The sequence below is a fragment of the Vitis vinifera genome, chromosome 6 (genome assembly GCF_030704535.1).
Source record: "Vitis vinifera cultivar Pinot Noir 40024 chromosome 6, ASM3070453v1".
Taxonomy (NCBI): Eukaryota; Viridiplantae; Streptophyta; class Magnoliopsida; order Vitales; family Vitaceae; genus Vitis; species Vitis vinifera.
The window spans coordinates 23,115,833-23,140,982 of NC_081810.1; the positions used below are offsets into that span (position 1 = coordinate 23,115,833).

Below are 25,150 nucleotides of genomic sequence, written 5' to 3' on the forward strand. Positions count from 1 at the left end.
TAAATCTTCAAAGAAATGTAAATCATAGGAAAATACACATAGTCCTAGACCGGGATAAATAGAACAAAATTGTCTAACTTATGCTAAATAGCTTAATGCACTAATAAAAAGAATAAAAATATTAAAAAAAATTATTTGTTTCATATTTGATTCTACCTTGGAAAATACTAAAAAAAAATCAAGTATAATAAAAATTAATTACAAATTTATAAATTTAAAATTATTTAATCTTGATATAGAAAAGTTAAAATAATTGAAATGAATTTAAAAAGATGTGCAAAAATAATCTATTAACTTTAAAAATAAAAAATTCCTCCTTTTTTATTTCCTTATATTTTTTCTCATGGTATTCTTTCTTTCATGTTTTTTTCTCAAATTCTCGGAAACCATACATAACCTAAAATTAAAATTTAAAAGAACACACAAACTACTCTAAAGACTTGAGTAAAATTATTTTACCATAGATTTTTATGATGTTTCAATAAAGGTCAAATAACTCTTATGCAACTATAATTTATATATATGTTTGGTTCTCATAAAACTTGAGGAAAAATATAAGGAAAATAAAATAAAGAGACAAGTATAAGGAAGAAAATGAAGAAAAATAAAAAATAGATTCAAAATCAATAAATTATTTTTATATACTTCTTCAAACTCATTTCATTTACTTCAACCAATATATAAAGACTTAATAATTTTAAAATATATAAATTTTTAACTAATTTTAATCATATTTTATTTTCTTCGTATTTTTCACGGTGAAATCAAACATGAAAAAATTATTTTTTTTATTTTCTTAATACTTTTTGGAACCAAACATACCCTATATATTATTTATAATACTATCATAAATATTAAAAACAAGTTTCATCTATACCAAGTTGTAGAATACATGAAATACATGGTTTATATACGAGTTTCTTCACCACCCAACATATTTCATCCCTTTTGCAATGTCCTTCACACCCGTCCCTTTCATCAATAACCCACCCACGTCTCCCCCTTATCAATTATTTCATCCATTCTAACCTTTCATTTTTCTCCTTTTATTTATTTATTTATTTTGCACAAAAAGGCCCGAAAAAAGAAAAAAAAAAAAGAAAAAAGAAAAATAGGAAAACGGAAAAGGGTAATGATTTGTTTGCAAATGAGTCACGTGTCTTCGTACAATATAGCCGTTGGACTTTGCTCTCCTCTGCTTTGCTCTGCTCTCAGCGATTCTCCGATGGGGGTTGGGGCTGTAACGACCCTACATTCCAGACCTCTATTCGCCGGAGTTTCTCCTCGCCGTATTCCATTTCCTCCGACCAACGGCGCTTTTCACTTCCCTCTGTCTTTCCCTTCTTGCCCTAAACTCCGATCGTTTTCACGGACCATTCGTGCCGTCGAGAGTTCGGGCCAGGTCTCTCTCTAGATTTTTCCTCTTCTGATATCTTTGACTCTACGTTATTTAGGTTTATGGTAGAGAGCTTTCACATCGGGGATTGAGGATATGATGAAGGTTTATGCTCTAGGTTGCAGATACTGTAATTTTTGGATTGCTTTTCGATATGAGTATCGGAAGATGGCATTGCTGCCTTAAATAATTCTTGATATGTGGGTGTTAGGTTGGCATACATGGAAAAATATACAAATATGATCATCGACCACAAGATGGCTGATTTATTTGAAATGACTTTGAATTAGTAATCCTTTTTTAATTGATTAATCAAATTTATGGACGGTGAAGAACCTTTTACAATGATCGATAGAAAGGAAAATGTTGAAATGAAATGTTTAAATTTCATCTGGATGATTTCTTTTTTGGCATCGATTCTTGGAATGACACTGCCTTCATTTTCCTTGTAATTTTCTTTTCCCCCCTTTTTTTTGGGAAGAATTGAGGGAATTTATACATTATGTTTGGTTAGAGATGCATTTGGAGAACCCTCTCCACGAACCAATTTTCAGAATATGTAAATTAAGACCTATTCTCATGCTTATCTGACATGAGAACCTAGTGAATCATATATATAAATATGACGTGTGGGTGTTAGGTTGGCATACATGGAAAAATATATAAATATGATCATTGACCACAAGACGACTGATTTATTTGAAATGAATTTGAATTAGTAATCCTTTTTTAATTGATTAATCAAATTTATGGACGGTGAAGAACCTTTTACAATGATGGCTAGAAAGGAATCATATATATAAGTCAATTCCTATTTAATTTGTCTCTAATACTTTAGGCCTAGGCTACAAGTCTAGGTCAGAGTTTATGGGGCCAGGTAGTTTTTATTCTAGAAGAGACGCCGTGTGAAGTTATGATAGGTGGGGTGTGCAATTGCTGAAATATCTGGCTATGGTTTTGGTTTCGGAGTCTGTCTATGGTCCTCTGTAGTTATTTCAGCCCGTATATAATAATTTTCCTATAATATATGATTATAAGGAGTTGACCACATTCTTACCATGCTATCGTTGCATTTGACTTATTTCCCTTTGGTTTTAAGAAGTTGTAGATTGTGAATGCTTGCCAATTCAAGGTGGGTGAAGGTGTTTAATGTATCTTATTTTCTTACAAAAATATACTATTATAAACTCATCACACCTTATATGTATAACATCACAAAAGCAGTTAAGTATCCAGATGGTGAGAATGGAAAATCCTTCACATCTTTGTAAAAAAATCTTACAAATGATACTGAACATGGTAGCAGTTCCATAATTAGTGATGGAAGCTCTCCAATGCCTGACGGTCTATGTATGAGCTTTCTTTCTTTCTGCTTTCCTTTTTCTTTTCTTTGATATCCACAATCATATTCTTTAGGCTGATTGGTTCTTGTTGCAGTTTGTATATTGCCTCTGGTTAAAGAAGAATTCATTGTCTTACAGGGGAATTCTGATGGAAGTAATCATGGAAAGATTTTTAATTCAGTAAATACGTTATCTTTGACAAAAGCGCTATCAAACTTTGTGGTATCTAACTTCCTTCCAATAGGTGATACTGATCTTCATTTATTTCTATGTTATTCACAATATGTGTGTGTGTGTGTGTATATATAAGAAATATTGTTCGTCAGGATGCTTATTTATTTATTTTTTGATAGGTTTGTCAGGATACTTATGTTATTATATGAATCTTCAACAAAGTCTTTGATTTGTTGAAGCAAAAAACAACCAAAAGTTGCAAGATATAGTGAATAGATGAGTTTCGAGCAATGACTCAAGGAATTTGTGAACTGCTTTAGTTGAAAATCATTCTAAAAGAATTAAGCATGAGAACAAAAGAACCTATGGAATCATACTGTGACAATAAAGCAACATCAGCATTGCACATGATCTTGTAAAACATGACAAGGGAAAACATGTTGAAGTTGATAGATACTTCAAGGAAAAAATTGATAGTGGATAGCTTTGCCCACCATTTATTCTAATGAGTAAACAGCTTACTGATATTTGTACAAAGGATATTTCAAGTCTGACTTCCAAGACTATCACAAGCAAGTTGGAGATAAAAAATATCTTCAAACTAACTTGAGAGGAAAGGAAGAGGGTGTGTGGGGGTGTTGGAATGTGCACTGATCTTTAATTTCCTTTGATTTCCTAATTTGTTTGATTTTCCCATATATTTTCTTAATTATGATTTGATGTGTTGATTCCTAGCCTCTTATGACCTTTAATGCCTTGTATACTGTGTATACTTTTGTGTGCTCTTTTGGTAGACACTTTTAATTCAATTCTTCTTTACCTATCAAAAAAAAAGTGTGTTGATTAGAAAAGCATAGATTAAGGAAAATCAAGAATATAGGCCAATTCTAAATATTCATTTTTCTTTTTTCTTTTTTTATTTGAACCCTAAGCTTTATAAATTGCTTTGTAATTTCCAAAACAATAAGAAGGTTTTTCACACAATTTCCCTTGCTCTTTCATAGTCCCCACCAAGATATCTGGTTTACATTGCTAAAAGGATTTTTTTTTTTTTTTTAATCAGAAACGAACAATTGTATTAAAATATAAAAACAGGAGAAGGATGAGAAGTGCTCCCCAAGATGTACAAACCTGATAAAAAAACTGAGAAAACAACCTCTGCTAAAAAGGAATTGGATTTACCTTATTAAAAAGTTAATGTGCAAAATTTTGAGAGAACTTTTTTATTTGACCTCACAAGGTCTTTTCTTTCCTTTACATTTTACACCTTTATTTATTTATTTATTTGGTCCCCATTGAGACTTGAACTTGGAACCTCCTATAAACCCATTCCAACCTAAGACCACTTGAGCTAGGCCTCAAGGGCTCCTTTTCTTTTTACCCCATGTTTCCAAATATACTATATTGATCTTGTAAATCTAATTTATGTAGCTCTGATCAGCGGAGTAGCTCTAGGAATCACAAATCCTACCCTTGGTTGTATTGCACACAGATATTCCTTATCGACAATTAGCACTTTTGGAATTTTTATTATTACAGGTTAGAATTTCAACAGATTATTTGTTTTATTTGTTTATTTTCATCGTGTTCCTTTTAACCTTCCATCACCAACTCATTTAATCTTCACAGGGCTGAAGTTGCAGGGTGGGGAAATTGGAGCAGTTGCAGAAGCATGGCCTGCATTAGTGTTTGGTCTAGTATGATCTCCAATTTTTTATGTACCTACTGCATGTTGAAAGTTCCTTTGCTAGAAGGTCTTTTATCGGGCTCTCCTATGCAATTTTATGCAAGCATCAGATTCTAACTTTTTCTTAAGAAGATTTCATCAATTAAGATTATATTTTATTTGATTGTCTTTTGAATTCTCATTTTTTATACACTTCTCTAGTTTGAACTTAGGTTATGAGAGCCATAGTGAAGGCAATGGAACTTATAGGGCTCGCTGTTTCATGACCTTGGGTAGTTTTGGTCTAACTATAGAATGAGACGATCACTTGAAGACCACTAGTAAGCTATTTATTTGAGTGAAGATGATGGATCCCTCCAATGAGCTTTTCAGGTGTCATTCTTATGATCCAACGTATAATTTTACATGTTTTTAGAGCATTTTGCATGCCATGGGACTTGGTTGCAAAATTGGGTTGTCTTTAACAAAAATAGGCTGCATTGTAGGAAAGGTGTCAGTCATAAGGGGACCAGCAGGCCGTCACCCTTGCAGAAATTGTATTTTAAGCCTAGACAGGCCACCCAAGAATGATTGGCCATTTGCTCTCTACTTTCTAGTTTTTTGAATGGATTCTTAAATGGTGATTGTGACTGTTCAACAGTTGGTTGATGCCTGGATGGGTAGTCTGCTCATTTTTAATGCATATTTTGACTGTTCTAGCTTCGTTTTTCTTCACTTTATAAGCCTCTTTTGTTCATTTCTCTGTGAGAACACCATTTTTGAGCTAGGTACCTTGAAGGCATTGACTTCCATTGCTTAGTGCATTTAAAACTCTTCATGGGGAGTTGAGTTTTTTTAAGAGCCTTTAGTACTCATCATTATGAGTGTTACAACGAGGGGTTGGAGCACAATATTAGGAACCTTCAAACTTGGAGTTGGTGAAGGATAAAAGAAGGTTTACTTGGTTGTTTTCTCACATTTATTGGCTCAAGGAAGTGTTGGTAACATTTTTTTGCATATTTTTGTTGAAATTTTTCCATAGGAAATCTCCCTAATCTTAGGAGATCTCATTCGCTCTATGATTTTGCATCTTTTCTTGTATGTATTGTATCCTAAATGGTAGCGATCTTGTATATATAGGCTATCATTCACCCTAGAATTATGCCTACACAAAATATATGATTTCCTAGAATATACTCCCAACTTTGTATATATCCCCACCTAATCTCAATTATTCATTATTGATGAAAATCAGTTTTCTCCACATGTTATCAGAGCAAACTGAAGTCTGAAACTCTTCTCTGATTTTGCTTTTCCTCTAGCCCTATTCTCTCAAAACTTTTCATAACCTCATCCATATCCTTCATTGGAAAAATGTCAGACGCATGTAAAATTACCTTCCTGCCAATAGCACAACTATTGCCAATTCAGGGCTCTTTTCTTTGGAGAATCCCACTCTAAAGGTTACAACTTCATAGTTGAAAGGATCAAACTTCATGGAATGGTCTGAATCAGCCAAAATCTTCCTCAAAAAGCAAGGGGAAAATGAAGTTTATGTTGGGCACTTCCTCTTCTCTTGCTGTGGATGATCCTAAATTCGGAGCTTGGGATGCTGAGAATTCAATGGTGATGTTCTGGTAGTTACACTCCATGCAACCAGAAATTAGCAAGACTTATCTCTTGTTGACAAACTACAAGGGATATTTGGGAAGCAACCTATTTGACCTACTCAAAGAAAGGTGTGGCAGACCAGCTGCATGACTTGAAAGTGATGATTGTCTCCACCAAACAAGGTACTGAATCTGTCACTGAATATTAAAATGTTTTAAAGAGACTTTGGCTAATTAGATCTCTATCAAAATGTGGAAATGGAATGGGTGAATGACCCAAAGAAACTAAAGGATATGATTGAATGAGAAAGAATGTTTGATTTTCTAGTTGGACTTCACCTGAAATTCAATGTGGCTTGTGGTAGAATTCTGGGCAAGGATCCTCTTCCATCCATAAGAGAGCCTTTTCTTATGTCTGAGGACAAGAAGGTTGAAAGGGAGTCATGCTCAGGAAACTAGAAAATTTGATTTCAACCTCCCAGAATTCTGCACTGGTAGTTTCCAAGACCACCCCTAGTTTGAGGAAACATGGAGATGAGGACAAGCTTTGGTGTGACTACTGCAACAAGCCTCAACATGCAAGGGAAATGTGTTGGAAACTCCATGGAAGACTACAACCCAGAACCAGATCTGCTCAATAGGGAACTGGAAACAAAATTGGAGCCAAAACTGGGCAGGCTTATCAAACAGCTGTTGTTGAGGAATCCCAAGAGGCCTTACTCAACAAAGATGACATTGATAGGCTGAAAAAGCTCCTGATGAGGTTTGAGAATCAAAACACAGCAATAGGTTCTTGTTCCGTGGCTTAAACAGGTAATATCTTTGCCTTAAATGTCTTTGAAATGAATTGTTCTATACCTGGATCATTGATTCAGGTGCCTTCAATCATATGACCAGTTTTTCTAATTTATTTTCTACATATACCACTTGTTCTGGACAACAAAAAATTAAGGTTGCAGATGGTTTTTCCCCCATTGTTGGTAAAGGAACAGTCCAAATATCTCCATCATTACTTTTAAAATTTGTTTTACATGTTCCTAATTTAACCTATAATTTGTTATCGATAGGCAAACTCACCCAAGATTTGCAATGTCTTACGATTTTTACCTCTTCTGGTTGCATTTTTCAGGACCATGTGACGGGAAAGGTGATTGGGCTTTCTAAACTAAAGGATGGGTTGCACTACTAGGATGCAGATTTGGAGCTTAATAATCCGGACCCTCAAGGCTTGATTTTTACTACTAAAATAAATTAGATATGGCTTTGGCATAGACGTTTAGGTCATTCCTCTTTTGCAGTTCTAAAAAGACTCTTTTCCTACTTATTTACAAATATTGATGTCAAGAATTTGCATTGTGAAAGTTGTGGACTTGTGAAATGTCATTGCATACCTTTTCAAATAAATACTCCAAATAATTTTCCTTCATTTAGTTTGATACATTCTCATGTATGGGGTCCATCCTGTGTCACCAATATTTCCAACTCACGATGGTTTGTTACATTTATAGATGATTGTACTTGTTCTACTTGGATATATCTTATGAAATCCAAATTTGAAGTATCATCTATTTTTTCATCTTTGCATAATCTTATTTGAAACCAATTTAGAGTTAAAATCCATACTCTTATGACAGATAATGGGAGGGGGCATTTGAGCCAAACTTTGATTGATTATCTTCAAAATGGGGTTGCTAAAAGGAAAAATAGACACTTATTAGAAGTTGCCCGTACTCTACTTTTTGAAATGAATGTTCCAAAAACATATTGGGGAGAATCCATTTTGACAACCACCTACTTGATAAATAGGATGCCTACTAAGGTCCTTGATTTCAAATCCCCCATAGAAAAACTTTACTCTTTGTTTCCTAATTTTTAGGGATTTGGTAAATTGCCTCCAAAGATATTTTGGTACCCATCCTATGTCCATGTTCATAGCCATTTAAGAAGGAAACTTGACCCTCAAGCAATTTGTTGCATTTTTTTAGGCTACTCATCAACACAAAAGGGTTACAAATGTTATCATCCAACCACACAAAAAATAAGTTCCAAGGGACATAACTTTTCTGGAAAACCAACCCTTTTATGGAAACACCTTCCTTAAGAGGGAGAAAGATGATATGGAAGATAGGTTGTGGGATCTTGAACTTAAACGATTCCAAAGGTCCCCTTCCTCAAATAGTTTTTTCCTCTTCTGATGAATTTATTCGAAATTCCAATATTAGTTTTGAAAATCCTATAGTAGCTGAAAATGGAGCACCTCCTATAGTCAAAATGTATTCTAGGAGAAAGTAGTTTGGAGTTCCTTTGCAAGCCCAATTATTGACTCTGAAACATGTAATGAAAAAGGTAATCAAAATTCTACCCTAAATAATGATCTCAATTTACTTGTTGCTCTTAAAAAAGGAACTAGATCCTGCATAATTCATCCTATTTCTCAATTTGTGTCCCTACAAAGGGGTAACACACAAACTTATGGTGTTGATTATCAAGACGCTTTTGCCACTATAGCTAAGATGAATACCATCCAGATTTTATTGTCTCTAGCAACAAATCTAAATTGGTCGCTGCAACAATTTGACGTGAATAACGCATTCCTCCATGGAGACTTGGAAAAGGAGGTATATATGAAGGTTCCACCAAGTGTTTCTCATAGAAAATACGGTAACAAAGTGTGTGGGTTGAAGAAATCTCTATATGGGCTTAAACAATTCCTAAGGGCTTGGTTTGGAAAGTTTACAAAGTCTATGGTAAGAAAAGGCCAGGGATTTGTCTTGAATCAAGTAGCTTTTTTGGATTCCATGGAAGGGACTAGGGTTTTATCTTTAGAGGGTTCAAAATGCCAAAAAGTAGGCTAAGGAGTGTAAGAAATGGGAGTTGACAGAAGAAACCTCTTGGAGGCAAAAATCAAGGGAGTTATGGTTGAAAGAGCGATATAAAAATATGAGTTTTTTCACAAAATGACCACTACCTACAAGAAAAGAAACTCCTTAGTGAAGATTAAGATCAATGGGACTTGGGTATCAGAGGAGAAAGAGATCAAAGATGGGGAGGTTCAGGCTTTCCTTTCTCTTTTGTTTGAAAATAGTGGAGACCCAACTGTCATTGGTTGTCTATTAAGGCTTTAGGAGGTGATGATGCAATGATGTTAAAGGTCCTGTTCTCCGAGAAAGAGGTGTTTTGTGCTCTTTTTGATGGATTTTCTTTGGCGTTTTGACAATTTGGTTAGGATTTTTTAAATGAAGAAGTGATGGGCTTCTTTAGGGACTTTCAAAAGCAGGGTAGATTTCTTAAGAGTCTTAATGCCTCTTTTCTAGTGTTAATTCCTAAAAAGATTGGTGGGTAGCCTATACAAGTTGTTAGTTGAAGTGCTAGCTAATTGGCTAAAGAAGGTGGTGTCCTTTTCCCAAAATGCTTTCATGGAGGAAAGGCAAATCATGGATGCTTCACTGATTGCTAATAAGGCTATCAATTCATTGCTAAAAGACAATGATTATGGTATCTTTGTAAGCTTGATGTTAACAGGGTGTATGATCACGTTAATTGGAACTTCTTAATTATGATGCTAGAAAAGATGGGTTTTAGAGTTAAGTGGATCAATTAGATCCAATGGGGGATATCTATAGCGATCTTAATTCTTGTCAACAAAACTCCTTTTGGTTTCTTTCATAGCTCTCAGAGAAGGCAAGGGGACCCTTCTCCCCTTATTTTTTTTCTGATTGACATGAAGACACTCAGTTGTTTGCTGAAGAAGGCTAAGGCAAAAGGCTTTTTATCAGGTTAGTGGGTAAGAGGCAAAGGAAGAGAGGGCTTGGAAGTCTCTCATTTGCTATTTGCTAATGACACTTTAGTTTTCTGTCTTCTCTAGATTAGTTGACTCACTTGAGTTGGTTACTTATGTAGTTTGAGGTTATGTTGGGGATGAGAGTAAATTTGGAAAAAAGTAAAATGATTCCAGTGGGAAGGGTGGAGAATTTAAAAGAGTTGGCTCAAGAATTTGGTTGGAAGATTGGTGCACTCCCGCCTTCTTATTTAGGCTTTCCTTTGGGTGCTCAGTTTAAGTTTGTGGTAGTTTGGGATGGTGCGGAGGAGAGGTTTTAGAAAAGATTAACATTATGGAAAAGACAATATATTTGTAAAGGGGAGATGCTTACCTTAATCTGTAGCACTCTCTCTAGCATACCTATTTATTTTATGTTCTTATTTTATATTCCAAAGACAATTAGGTTGAGGTGGAGCAAATCTAAAGGGATTTTTTTTTTGGGAAGAAGGGCCCTTGAGTGGAAACCTCAAATGGTAAGATGGCCTATCGTTTGCTTAGAATAAAGAAAAGGTGGTCCAAGGGTTAGGAATATGTCATTGCTCAATAAGGCCCTCCTATGCAAATGGAGTTAGCATTTTTGAAAAAAAAAAGGAGCTTTTTGGAAGCAAGTCATTAGTAGTAAGTATGAGGAAAAGGAGGGTGGCACTCCCATGAAGTAAGAGAAATGAGGTAGGGTTGTGGAAATCCATCAGGAAATATTTTAGATATTTTGAGTAGCAGCATGACCTTTTTTGTGGGTGATTGGAGGAGGGTGAGATTTTGAAAGGATAAGTGGTGTGATGATGAACAATTGTGCACTTCTTTTCCCTCCTAATATGCTATAGCTTTGTCCAAGGAGGCTTGGGTGGAGGATGTTTGGAACCCTTAAGCTAATGGGGGTGTTTGGGCTCCCCCACTTTTCTAGGTGGCTCAACAATTGGAAGGTGATTTTTGTGGAGTATTTTTTTTCTAGGGACTGCAAAGGAGGAGTGTGTGTAGGAATGTGGATGATAAGGTGATTTGAACAAATTTAAAGGATAGAAAATTTTCTATCACATGCTTCTTTAAGGTTTTGAAGCTGAAAAGACAAGATGCTTTTCTAGCAGGTGTAATTTGCAATTCACAGGTGCCATTGAGGGTGGGATGCTTTGCTTGGGAGGCTACTTGGAATAAGGTCTTAAACTTGGATCATATTCAAAGAAGAGAGTGACCTTTAGCTAATAGATGCTTCATTTGTCTTTCGGAGGAAGAATCCGTTGATCACATCCTCATGCACTGCGATAAGGCAAGGGATTTATGACACTCATTATTTTCTTTGTTTGGGGTGTCATGGGTGTTTTTTTCCTCAGTTAGAGAGATATTGTTAGGATGATAGGGTTCTTTTGTGGGTAAAAAGAGAACAAAGGTGTGACAAGTTGCTCTCCTATACCTTTTCTGGACAATTTGGAAGGAAAGAAAACAATAAGACGTTTGAAAATGAGGGGCGTTCAATTCAAGGGCTTAAGCTTTCTTTTCCTTGTAATCTTTAGGGGTGGGCTAAGGTGCATTTAGTTTCAAGTCCTTCTACTATTGATTTTATGGATTGGTTAGACCTCGATTGAAGGGGTGTAGTTTTCTTTTGTTCCCCTCTATTTTTTGTGGTGCTTTTAGGTATCCTATGTATACTTCTTGTGTACTTTAGGACACTCTTTTGGCGTTTCTCTTATTAAAATATTCCTCTTTATCCATAAAAAAAAAAAAAAATGGTAAGAAGAGGCTATAAACAAAGCCAAGGTGACCACATGTTATTTATCAAAACATTCTACTCATGGAAAGGTATTTGCCTTAATTGTGTATATAGATTAAATGTGGTTACTGAAAATGATTTAATTGAGATTGGAATATTGTAGTCTTATTTGGAATTAAAGATCTAGGAAGTCTTAGATACTTCCTAGGAATTGAGGTAGTAAGATCAAAATAGGGTATTTTACATCCCAACAAAATATATATGTTGGATTTACTAAAAGAAATGAGATTATTGGGACGCAAGCTAGTAGAAACATCAATGAGGCCAACCATAAGCTTATGGATGTAAAGGAGGAACCTCCTATTGATAGAGGAAGCTATCAGAGGATGGTGGGGAAGCTCATTTATCTCTCACACACTAGACCTGATATTACATGGGCGGTTAGTATTGTAAGTCAATTCATGCATTCTCCACTAAAATCTTACTTGGAAGTTGTGTATAGAATTCTCAAGTATCTTAAGTCTTCTTTGGGCAAGGGAATTTTGTACCAAAATAATGGAAATCTCCGGTTAGAGGTTTATACAAATGTGGATTGGGCAGGATCCTTAACTGATAAGAGATTTATAGGGTATTGCACTTTACTTGAAGGTAATCTTGTCACAGGGAGGAGTAAGAAGCAATCGTGGTGGCTAGGTCTAGTGTAGAGGTTGAATTCAAGGCAATGGTGTAAGGGATTGATGAGTTACTTTGGATTAAAATAGTGCTTACAAATCTTAAAGTCAAAGACTCAAGTACCTAGGATGGTCTATTGTGACAACAAAGCTACTATAAACATAACACATAATCTAGTGCTTCATGACATAACTAAACATGTAGAAATTGACTGACACTTCATCAAATAAAAAATGAATAGTGGGAAAATATGTAATCCTTATGTTGCTTCAACTAAGAAATTGGTTGACTTTCTTTCTAAGGGTTTATCAAGCTCAATATTTCATCAATTCTTGGACAAGCTTGACATTAAAAATATATTTGCATCCAATTGAGGGGGGAGTGTTGAAATTCTGCCATAGGAAATCTCCCTAATCTTAGGAGATCTCATTCTCTATATGATTTTGTATCTTTCCTTGTATGTATTCTATCCTAAATGGTAGTAATCTTGTAAATATATAGGTTGTCATACCTTGAAATTATGCCTAGACAGAATATATAGTTTCCTAGAATATACTCCCAACTTTGTATATATCCCCATGTAATCTCAATTATTCATTATCATTGAAAATCAGTTGTCTCCACAATATTGTTCTATGGTTGTTAGCTGATAGGATGTTAGGTGATTAGGGTTGCTAAGTTGTTTAAGACTTCACCTTAATTGGTGTGTTCTTGCGACTAGCAGTAGATTGTAATGGTTTTGGGTTAACAAAGGAAACTCTTCAATATAGTGGATTAGTAATTGTGAGAGTACCAAGAACAGATGCAGGTGGAAGGTCAAACCACTGTAAAATTTTGCGTTTTGTAATTGCTTTACTTTCCAAATTAAGTTTTATTTTTTATTTTTTATTTTATTTTGTGTGTTAGTTATATTTTTATTAGTTTTCATTTTTTATGGTAAAATAATCTGAAAAGCACATCAAAGGTTTCATTGATTAAAATTTTTAAACAGTCCTATTCGACCACCCATCTTTATCCTCTAAGACTTTTGTAAGCCATCTTGGGAGTCTTTTTCAGCTATGAGACTCCTTTTTCTGATTAACGAATGAATATATATATTTTGGTAGGAGGATATTGATGGTCTTTACAGAATAAAGCTAAAAAAATTTTAGTTGAGTGGCTTCAGATGTCATTCTGTTACCTAGATGACATATTTAGGTAGTATACTGCTAGCACTCTGATTGGAGCACAAATCTGGGCATTTTGTTAATTTTCAGGTATGTTTTCTAGCCAAGATTTCAGCTGAGTGTTTGCAATATATGTACACTCAATACCATTATAATAACTTTATCTTATATTTCATTAGTATAAGTAATAGCTCATCAAATATAGCTACACAATAGCTCATCAAATATAGCTACACAAACTGTCTATTTTTTAAGTTCCTCTTTTTGGGGGTAGGATTTTGAAGAAGACTTGATGTGCTATCTATTAATTGGAAAATTAAGGGACCTTAATTTTGTTACTTTCATGTTTTCAGATGAGGTTTTTCTCTCCTTTTTATTGTTTGGTTTGTGAAGGGGTTGAAGTCAAGAGCCTGTTTTTAATTTTTCATTCATTACTTCTGTGCTCTTCCTTCTAAATTTGAAAATCTTTGTCAGAGGGCCATTTACTAAATATATGCTTTTTGACAATACCCAAGATTTGTTTAGAGAAAAGATATAACAAATCAAAGGATGAGGAATCCTTCCAATCCACACTCTTTAAGAAGTTTAAACTAAGAGCCTCCAGAAAGTTATATTGTCTACTCCAAGGAGGGTAGAAATGCCCTTTAAAATATTGACTTATCTACTCTAAGGAAGGATTCTAATCTAGAATTTCTTTGTTAGGTCGGTGTATCTTCAAGATACTCATCTACTCAATTAGCTGAATCTCCTTCACCAGTTGATTCCCCAATCTCAAGGAAGAAGTGTCTCTGAGATTCTCCATGAAAGCTTGAGTCTGCTTGATTTTTATAGCCATCCCATCTTTTTTCTTTTACTTTTCCGCTTATTCTACTAGATAGTTGTAACTAGCAAAGCATGCTGATTCCTCCAGAGATACATTCTAATGATGGAATTATCTTTTGAATGTTTCATATAAATATGCATTCTTGTAATGTATGTCAACACTGCTAAAAGTTGAGATTTTTTCAGTCTGTTTATGTCCTTGGGACTTTATGGCCTATGCATTCCTTCACTCCTCTCTTGAGTATGTTGATACATTTGAAGAAGTATGTTAATATTCCAGCTAACAAGTATGCTTCTAAACATTTTATTTGATTATCATTCCAGGTTTCTATTCTGTTACTTAGTCCATTCTTCTCTAAGATAATTTTACAAATTCAGCTTGCACCTCAAGAATTTGTAACAGGTATGCTGTCTTAAAAAAAAAATATCAATCTGTCTTGAAGCCCAATTAAGGATGATAATTTTTTTTGAATCAGTTTTTACTATGAATAACAATTTTTTGGCCAACTTCACGGATTCTATAGACTTTTGGGACAGGGTTGGCTATTTTTAGCTGTATGCCAACAACTTTGTCAAGTGGAGTGGCACTAACACAAGTATGCTATTTTTTTTTCCCTTGTCCAGTACCTATTTAGTGTAGCTTAGTCTATACTTTTGATGATGGAACACTTTTCATAATTGCAGCTTGTGTGTGGAAATGCTGCTCTGGCTCTTGCTATGACAGTAATGTCTAATCTCTTGGGCATTCTAATTGTAAGTTCAAGCTTTCCTTCCTGGTATGCTGTTGCATTATTTTGAGTTGCTTCAGAAATTGTTTTTCTGCTTTCATGTTTATAATTAAAAAAGCCACAAGTGCAAAGAAGCATAGATGGCAAATTTCTCTATCCTGCAGTGACTGAGTGTGTGCTCTGAACTCCATTATACTATTGTTTGATGGCTTCCAGCAATATGTTCATCGTTATTGACTTTAACTTTCTATCATCTTCTATATTTGGAGTAGTGGAGTAATTTCTCCTCAGAACATTATATTAATGATGAAAATCCATAGTAAAACGATGCAGTTTGTAGTAGAAACTGCATTTTTATGAAAAGATTGTGTATTTTCAGAATTTTACTCTTTCATTGGAACAAATGAATTGCTGAAGCTTTGTCTCTTTGTTCTTAAGTTGAAAAAAAAATTGGAACCACGTTTATGGGCTAAAGCAGACTGGTGGGTTTGGCATTCATTCCTGATTGTTGGCCAATACATCCTTTCTTGGCTAGTGTCTTTAATACCAGATAATCTGACAAGTTCATAGACAGGAGGAGGTATATATAATCGATGTATATTAATTATTGATATAATAACATGTATTGGCAGCTTAGGGTGTTGTAAAATAGTTTGTGGAAAGGAGTATTCATATCTAATATATGACTACTACAAACTAGCATTTATTGTAGAAGCTATAAAGCCAATAAAGGCTGACAATTTCATAACCTTGGGCAACTTATGCTTGAGCTGAACTCTAGTTGATCGTTTAAAGACCCCCAACAAGCTACTTGTTTTGGCTACTCATTTTTGTTTGCACTATAGTGGTCAAAATGGAAGCTCTTCTAGAACAAAAATTGTATTTTTTAAAGAAGTTAATAAATCTACACCTAAATTTATCGAAAATTGGGTCATAAGTAATATCAATATGGGTCTAAGAATGCCAAGAAAGAGGCATTAAACAAACAACTCCTGCAAAGAACTAATTATCTGTGTATAACCGATGCATTGAAAAACAAAGAGATCTTCAAACAATTTCAAAAAATATGGGTAAAGAAAGAATATTTGAAATTCCTAGTTACACAAATCACTCTAAAATTTGAGAATGATATTTATTTGTGTTCTTATTTTTGTTACCTAGATGGTCGATGGTTAAAGCATATGATTGGTGATAAAATCAAATTTAATAGTCTTATTGAATGCGATGAAGGACCATGTCATTTGGTGCTGCTAGTCAAGTAAGAAAAATATTCATTGTATCAAATTATTCAACTAAAACACTGAAAACATTAATTAAAAAAAAGTTTATAATTTTATAAAAATATTTAAAAAGAAAAGAATTTTTAAAAGTATTGGAAAAAAAAGCAATAGAAAATCTTCAATAATTTTAGTAAATTTTGTAACAAAAAAATATTAAATATTTTTAAACAATTCAATAATTTCATTAGATTTTTTTTAAATAACTAATATAAATTAGTCAAGAGTGATGATGAAACTTTTTGTCCAAGAATTCTCTATATTTTGGTAATTATAAATTCATCATGATTTAATTAAGTATCAAAATCCAAAATGTTTAATATCTCAAAATTGATTAAAACCAACCATTAAAAAAATGATTTTATAGAATAAAAAATTAAAATAAATTTAATTTATTAGGAAAAAGCTATAGAAAACAAAAAATTTCATATAAACAAATGAACATTTGAAAAAGTTAAATTTAATTCGTTGAAAGGATGAAAAGAAAAAAAATTAATGATAAGTATGAATATTAAATAGATTTTATAAAAGATTTTTGTTTTTTTTTTGTTAATTTTAATTAAAATTTATGAAATTAATTTTGTTCAAATCCTAATATATATCATACGAACTTGGATTATTGAGCATTATCATTACTTGAAGTTAGTATTAGCTTTTTGCCAACAACATTTTATTACAAATATTTTTTATTTTTAAAAATTTATCTTAAGATTATAAATTTTTTAAAGGGGACAAAACTTTTTTTATTCTCTAATTTAAAAAAAAAGTTATTATTAAACATAATGATTTTTCATTTTATTAAAACTTGACAAAGAGCGGATGTTTGGATTCATGATTTGATGGTTTAGGCACACCTCTAGTGTGCCAAAACGTTCAAGGTGTCTTAGTTATGGAATGTTAGTCCTAAGCAAGAAGATCTAAAATTAAAATGTGAAATTGAATATGTGTATTATTTTATAGACATTCTTAACTGGTCTATCAATAAAATGTTTAAATCATATATGTTAAAGATTATTATTATGGACATTATTTTAATTTGGGTATTAGGGTTATCATAGTGGTGTGTAGTATGTATGCATTTATAGTTTAGTATTGTAGTTTAGTATTATTTGGGTATTAGGGTTATCATAGGGCTTTGTACAGGCTAAAGATAGAAAAAAAGAATTATATACCTTTTATTCCTTCTATTTCTCTTCTTTTATAAATATCTCTTACCTTGATCACCAACTTGTGGATTCAAGGTAGCAGTTTTGGAAGTTAAAAGTGAAGGAACATGTACCTTAGGATTAGTCTCAGTGGAAGAGTCATCCGATGGCATGGTAGTATCATTAAGAGGAGTATTAGAGCCTGAAGGGAGGGCGTATGACATTAGCATCTTTGTTCTTCCTTGTATAACCATCTTGGAATTTGGCTAGTCTTTCACCCTTTTGTTCCTCATATTCAAACTTAGCCGCCAGAGGGTTGAGCATCTAAGGACTCTCCCTTACCCAAATCAATTAAATCCTCCCCCTGACCTAAAATCCATAACCTCTTCTCTTCTATCCATAACCTTTTCTCTTCCTTACTACTAATCTCTCCTTGAAGAGGAATCAAATATACATTCCCAAAAAAATAAGACTCTAGTTCATAGTTCATAGAATTGAACATCTATGGTGACATAATATTTTCTTGTAGGAGGATGAAAACATTTATAGCGCCTTTGGGAATCAGAGTAACAAAGAAAGACACATCTAAGAGCATAGGGATCAAGCTTATCCCTTTGATGAGAGCGTATATGAGCATAACATACACAACAAAAAACTTTAGGACAAAGATTCAAAGTAGAAGGAATAGGGTGAAACTGTGATAACATTTGGAAAGAAGTTTGATAATCAATGGCATGAGTAGACACTTGGTTGACGATAAAGGCAATAGTCGTGACAGCCTCAACTTAGAAACATTTTAGAACATGCATAGTAAAGCATAAAGCCTAGGCCGCCTCTAGAATGTGGCAGTTTGTACGCTTTGCTATGTCTTTCTATTGTGGCGTGTATGTACACATTGTCTGGTGGAGGATTCCATTTTTTTTAAATAAAGGATTGATTCACAAACTCACAAACATTGTTAGAGTGAAAGACCTTAACCTGAGTATTAAATTGTGTGGCAATCATTTTGGAAAATTGAGGAATAACATGTAGAACATCATTCTTAGACTTAAGCAAATATTCCTTGCTCATCCTAGTATAGTCATCAATAAAAGACAAAGTAACTATGACCCAAAGCAGGAGTAGTAGAGAAAAGGACCCCAAACATTTGTAAAAACATGAGTAAAAGAAATCGGACTTTTATTGGAACTTATTTTGAAAGGTACACGATGGTTTTTAGCATAAATGCATTGTTCACACCTTAAACTAGAAGCTGAAATATTTCAAAACAACTTAGGAAATAAACATTTCAAATAAGAAAAAGATGGATGAATCAGCAATACCATAAAAGAATCTTTTCTCTATCAAACATCTCTCTTGCTACTTGAAAAACATGATTAGATTTAAATTGTAACTCCCTTGTCCTTTAAGTAGTAAAGACCTCCCTTCTCCTTACGAATGTCAATCGTCATCTTCGTACGATTGCCTTGAAATACATAGTGAGTAGAAAGGAATGTTACTGAACAATTAAGATGTTTGGTCTAGTGGAAAGAAGACTATTAAAGAGACTAGGTGCAAGTAAAATAGAGGATATGGAGAGTGTGAGGGAAAGTGAGACATTCTCAGCTCTTGAAATCAGCATAGGAGTCCCATTAGCAACCTAAACAAATTTAACAGGTGAGGACATTAGAGAATCAAGTAAGGAAGAATTACTAGTCATATGATAGGTGGCCCCTGAATCAATAATCTAAGTGTTAGGGGCAGTAGAAATAAAGGCCAAACCTGAATTACCTTCTTGAGAAGATAATCGAAAAACCTGATAAGCACAAGTTGGTGGAGTAGCATTGATAAAGGCAACCCAAGCTGATTTCTTGTTCTTCCTTTCAACTTGCTTATGCTTGTATCACTCTAGATAACCATGCTTCTTCCAACAATCATCTACTGTATGTTTGGTGTTATTTTAGTGAGTGCAAAAGTGAGAAGAAGAGTCGGTAGGAGTAAAAGATGTTGGTCATGTGTTATTCTTATGGACAACCATTGTAGAAGCTTCAGAGTGATCTTCTGTGCCCATGGTGATTTGCCTTTACACTTCACAACAGACTAGTGAGTGGGCTTCCTCTAAACTTGTAAAAGAGAGATGGTCAAAACACGATTGCTCACTTGGTCCAAATTATTATCAAGACCTGTAAGAAATATATAAACTTGATCCTCAACAATACACTTCCTTTGTTTCTCAATATCAGTTACACGTCATATCATTAGGACTTTGATGATCAAGCCCTATAAATATTGAGTTTAACTCATTGTAGTATTTTGCAAGGGGGCAACCACCTTGGCGTGATTTGAAGGATTTCTTCATTAGTTCATATACCTAAGAAGAGTCAAAGACAACAAGATAACTCCTCTTAACTACATCCCAAACCTCCTTAGTCATTTCACATTGCACAAAGTGTGACATCAACTTGTCAATCATGGAATTGCTGAGCTAAGACTTGACTAGAATGTCTTCGATCTCCCATTAATCATAGTTTGAGTCATCCTCTGCAATTGTAACCTTCCTTCTAAGATATTACCTTACTTATATCTGCCAGCAATATGCATCTCCAAAATTTGAGACCAACCACGATAATTAGCACCATTCAACTTAATAGAAATTGTTGGAGAGGTAGTGATGTAGGACAACCCTAGGATGGTTGCCTACACTCAAGGGTAGGTGGGCTAGGGTTTTATTTTTTAGGGTGTAAGGAGAGGAACAAGGAATAAACTTTGTGGTAGAGAAAACTATAAGATAAGAAATAGAGAGAAAGAAGAAACAATGAAGAAAAGATGGAAAACCTTAGAGTCTCACTAAGGCCTTCTAGGAGTCTCACCTAGAAGAAAATCAATGGAGTCTCACCATTGAGGGTTGCAACCTTGCAATGAAAGAAAGTATAATATTATTCATCAAAAATTCATCCCTTTGATTTACATTGATTAGCCTATTTATAGGCTTCTCTAAGAAATCCAAAGTCTACTAGGACTCTAATAACCTATTCTACTAGGACTCTAATAACCTATCATGACTCAAATTCTAATTATATTATAACTCAACTAGCTAATCCTAATTAGACTCCAAAAAATATTAATCCTAATTTAATTCCAAGTAATAATAATCCTACTTTAATTACAATTAATACTAATTCCCTTTCTTGATATATATCTTGAATATTCATCCTCATCAATTCCCCCTGACTTGAAAAAAACTCGACCTCGAGTTTTAGTGATTTTCCACGATCAATTGAAATTCCGAGCAATGCCTTCCACCCTTTCTTTCTTCGTCGTCTCTTTCCCATGGTAAGACAAGATCTCAAGATCTCTTGAACTTTTTCAATTTCATGCAAGACAAATACTGGAGTTCGAAAAACTTTTTGATGTTGTACAACAAGTTGATAATTCTTGAAATAATTATGTGTCTTCAACAAACTTGTGGGAAGTTGTTTCCCACACTCTTCTTGTAAATTGTTTTGTGGAAGAATAAGATTCTTGAATTCCCTATATTCAAAAGAAATTTCAGCAGATTCTTCATGTTTGCCACCACTCACGATAATGTTTGGCCTTGGGAAGTCAAACATCGATTCTTCTGAAACTTCTTCAACTTCTTTGAGCTCTTCTATTGGTTGATCTAAGATTAGTTTCATCACCTCTTGCTTTCTAGATTCATCATTGATGATTTCTTCGTCCTTTCTAGTAACTTCGACTTGCTTTTTAATAAGAATATTTGATGGCTCTTCTAGTTTCAAGGGTGCTACTTTTTCCTCTGGTTGCTTATGTGGTGGAATTTCCTTCATTGGACGAAGGATCTTCTTTCGCCCATTGCGCACAAGTGTGTAAGTGTTCTCATAGCCATCATGTTGGACCCTTTCATAAAAAAGCCATGGTCTTCCAAGCATAATATGGGCAACTTTCATCGGCAAAACATCACACCATGCTGATAACTCAAAATTATTACTAAAATTAAACGTCACTAGACAACGAGAACTCACCAAAATAGATGTGTCATTTACCCATGCTATTTGATAGGGATTTGGATGATCTTCTGTCTTTAGATTAAGCTTCTCAACAAGCTCCTCTGAAGCTAGATTGGAACAACAACCTCCATCAATAATCAAAGTACATAGTCTCCCTTGACAAGCAACACGAGTTTGGAAGATGCTAGTACGTCGCCAATCCTCCTCTTCATTTAGCCTTGGTATGTTCACCAATGGCTTTTTTGTCACATCATCATCTAGCTCAAAAAGTTTGGCCCTTCTTTGATTCCCCATCATAAAATTGTCCTGTTCTTCACGTGATCGATTTGGCGATTGTCTAAATTGATGACTTGCGATCTCCTCTTCAATTGGTCGTTTTTCATGGCTCTTTTCTAATAACTTCATGATCTCATCAAGTTTGCTATTTAGTTGTATTATAGCATCTTGATGGGATTGTTGTGTGGCTAAAATTTCCTCCAAGCGTATTGTAGCGGCATCTTGATTGCTAGAAGTTTTTTTGGAACTCATGCTTGCATAAGTTGCTCTGCTCCTTAATTGCATATGCCTTCAAGCCAAGAATTTTGGCTCTGATACCAAAATTGATGTAGGACAACCCTAGGATGGTTGCCTACACTCAAGGGTAGGTGGGCTAGGGTTTTATTTTTTAGGGTGTAAGGAGAGGAACAAGGAATAAACTTTGTGGTAGAGAAAACTATAAGATAAGAAATAGAGAGAAAGAAGAAACAATGAAGAAAAGATGGAAAACCTTAGAGTCTCACTAAGGCTTTCTAGGAGTCTCACCTAGAAGAAAATCAATGGAGTCTCACCATTGAGGGTTGCAACCTTGCAATGAAAGAAAGTATAATATTATTCATCAAAAATTCATCCCTTTGATTTACATTGATTAGCCTATTTATAGGCTTCTCTAAGAAATCCAAAGTCTACTAGGACTCTAATAACCTATTCTACTAGGACTCTAATAACCTATCATGACTCAAATTCTAATTATATTATAACTCAACTAGCTAATCCTAATTAGACTCCAAAAAATATTAATCCTAATTTAATTCCAAGTAATAATAATCCTACATTAATTACAATTAATACTAATTCCCTTTCTTGATATATATCTTGAATATTCATCCTCATCAGGTAGTCTCATGAATGCTCACCATGGATGACTTTTTGCTACCAAAAACACCCACATCTATTTTTCTAGACATGATATGGTAATGAAAAGGATGGAAAAAAAATGGAAGAAACATCGACTAGGCAGTAACAGAAATTCTCTTCTCCTATTTTGATGTCAACTTGATAAATTGCTGAATACTTTTTCCATATATCTCAAGGGTATTTATACAGAAGAATATACTACTACACAAATCACAACTGTATGATATACGCTAACTCACAGTTACATAATATACACTATCTCATAATTATATAATATATGCTAACTGCATCAATTTCATGCCCACGTGTGTGTAAAAGAGAGGGTGAGAGAGAGAGAATACAAAAATTTTGAAAATTATAATGTCATAAACATATATCTAGGCTTTCTTGAGATAATTTTACAACATTGATTTCCTAGACATGTGTGTGCATAAGAGAGAGAGTGTGTGGTTGTGAGAGAGCAAGAGTTGAGAACAGGTAAATTTTGAAAAATAAACTATCATTTATAAAGACATATTTGGGCTTTATTGAGCTAATTTTATAACATTGCATTCGTAGGCAGATGTGTGAGTGTACATGAGAGAGAGGGAGAGTTAGAGCTAGAGTTGAGAATAGGAATATTTTGCAAAAGATATTATCATTTATAAAGATATATCTAGGCTTTATTGAGCTAATTAACATTGATTTACAGGCATGCTCATGTGTGTACATGAGAGAAGGGGAAAGAGAGTTAAGAATAGGAAAATTTTGAAAAATATATCATTATTTATAAACATGTATCTAACCTTTATTAAGCTAATTTTATAACATTGAATTTGTAGATGCTCATGTGTGTGTGTATGAGAAAGAGAAAGTCGAGAATACAAAAATTTTGAAAAATATATCATCATTTATAAACAAATATCTAGCCTTTATTGAGCTAATTTTACAACATTGAATTTGCAAACACAAGAGTGGGAGGGGGGAGTACCTGCCTAGTAAACGTATTTCATGTAAATCTTGGCATTCAATAGTTTGGTTTGGTTGATTGTTTCATTTGGATTTGCTATTATTGCTATTGAGTTTAGCTAATCATTGATTTTGACATTTTCCCCCCTATTTCTCAAAATGAGGAAAACATTTTCTCAATCATAAGTATTCAAAAGAAGATTGTTGTATACTATCAAACCTTCTTGTTTCTATTGGCATTTCCAAATTGATAGAAATTTTCTTTCTTATATTTTGTTTTTATATTTATTTTTTATTTTTAATTTTTTCATTTTATTTGAAATGCCCAAGGGAGTTTCTTATTAGTTTGAAGGAAATTTTTTCCAAATCATGTTATGGAAGCTTACTATAATATTTTTATTTATAACCTGGCTAAGTTCTTATCATATTTGAAATTTTTTCAAACTTCTAACTTATTTGTCAACTTATCTCATACATCTCAATTAAAGAAGTTGATTTTTGGGATTTAGCAATTTTCTTTTTCTAAAAATGCATCTAATATTTTCTTTTAGGGTAAAGAAAGAGCATCAATATTATGCATTTTTTTCTTAACAAAGTCTCTTTCTTGATTTCTTTCAAAGTTAAGTGCATCTATGTTATCCTTTAGAACTACATAGTAATTGCTAATTAACTTTTGGAATGTGTTAACCTACTCATATAGCTTTTAAGTTATATTACCCTTTTTTTCCTAGAATCATGTGCTGATGTTTCTTTTACATTATAGGTGCCTTTTTGGATATCACGGTTCTTAGCTAATGATTTTGGTGCATCCATCCCTACTGAGAAGCTGCTTTGGAGTCTTATTTTCACACTTCTAGTCCCTTTGGTTTTGGGAAAGGTTCATTTCTTACCTTTATCTATACTATTGTATCACAAGAAGCCTTTTTGATGCCATCTCAAAGGTCTAAAGCAACCATAATTAAAATATTCAATGTGACTAAAATAAGACTAGGTTGTTGATAGAATTTGTTGTAGAACAACATTCTATTATATGATATCCCATATCGGTAGCTATATATATAGTGGATTCCTCTTAACTGTATAAACACATTTTAAAGTTGTGAGGGCCTATTGGGCTTGGAGCAAACAAAATATAAAATGAGAGAGAGTGGGTTGTTACAGATGGTATTAGAGTCAATCCCCAAGCCTAGTGTGAGACTTTATCTATTTAGCTCTATAAGAGGTGTTTGTTTGTTTATCTAGCCCTATAATCTCATAGGACACAACTAAGATGTTGTGCTTGCATAAGGGGTTGATTGTGATGTCTTACATCGATTAGGAAAAGAAGTTCTTGATACTATATATGTGATGGAATCCTCTTAATTGTGTTGAAACGTTTTGAAACCATGAGGATTCATTGGACATAGAGCAAACAATATTTGCAACTAACTCTCTCTATCTCTCACAACAAAATTTAAACTATATCAGCACACATCCGACCCTTACACGAAAAAAGGGAAGGCCAAGCTCATCTTGTCTA

At 33.8% G+C, this 25,150-nt stretch overlaps 1 protein-coding gene across 3 annotated transcripts in view; it reads left to right on the forward strand.

Moving 5' to 3' along the window:
* The first annotated feature begins 1,127 nt into the window (after positions 1–1,127).
* LOC100262186 (probable sodium/metabolite cotransporter BASS4, chloroplastic) overlaps positions 1,128–25,150 on the forward strand; it is a 50,246-nt gene continuing 26,223 nt past the window's right edge. For 2 of the 3 annotated variants that reach the window (XR_009465915.1, XM_019220703.2), the window contains exons 1-8: positions 1,128–1,402; positions 2,878–2,983; positions 4,345–4,452; positions 4,543–4,610; positions 14,699–14,777; positions 14,912–14,970; positions 15,059–15,127; positions 24,395–24,508. Coding sequence is in view for 2 of the 3 variants with exons in the window: in XM_019220703.2 (XP_019076248.1) it covers positions 1,133–1,402; positions 2,878–2,983; positions 4,345–4,452; positions 4,543–4,610; positions 14,699–14,777; positions 14,912–14,970; positions 15,059–15,127; positions 24,395–24,508 (873 nt within the window). In the remaining variant the exon portion in view is untranslated. The remainder of the gene's footprint in view (positions 1,403–2,877; positions 2,984–4,344; positions 4,453–4,542; positions 4,611–14,698; positions 14,778–14,911; positions 14,971–15,058; positions 15,128–24,394; positions 24,509–25,150) is intronic. The other variant, XM_010653601.3, reaches the window with a different exon arrangement.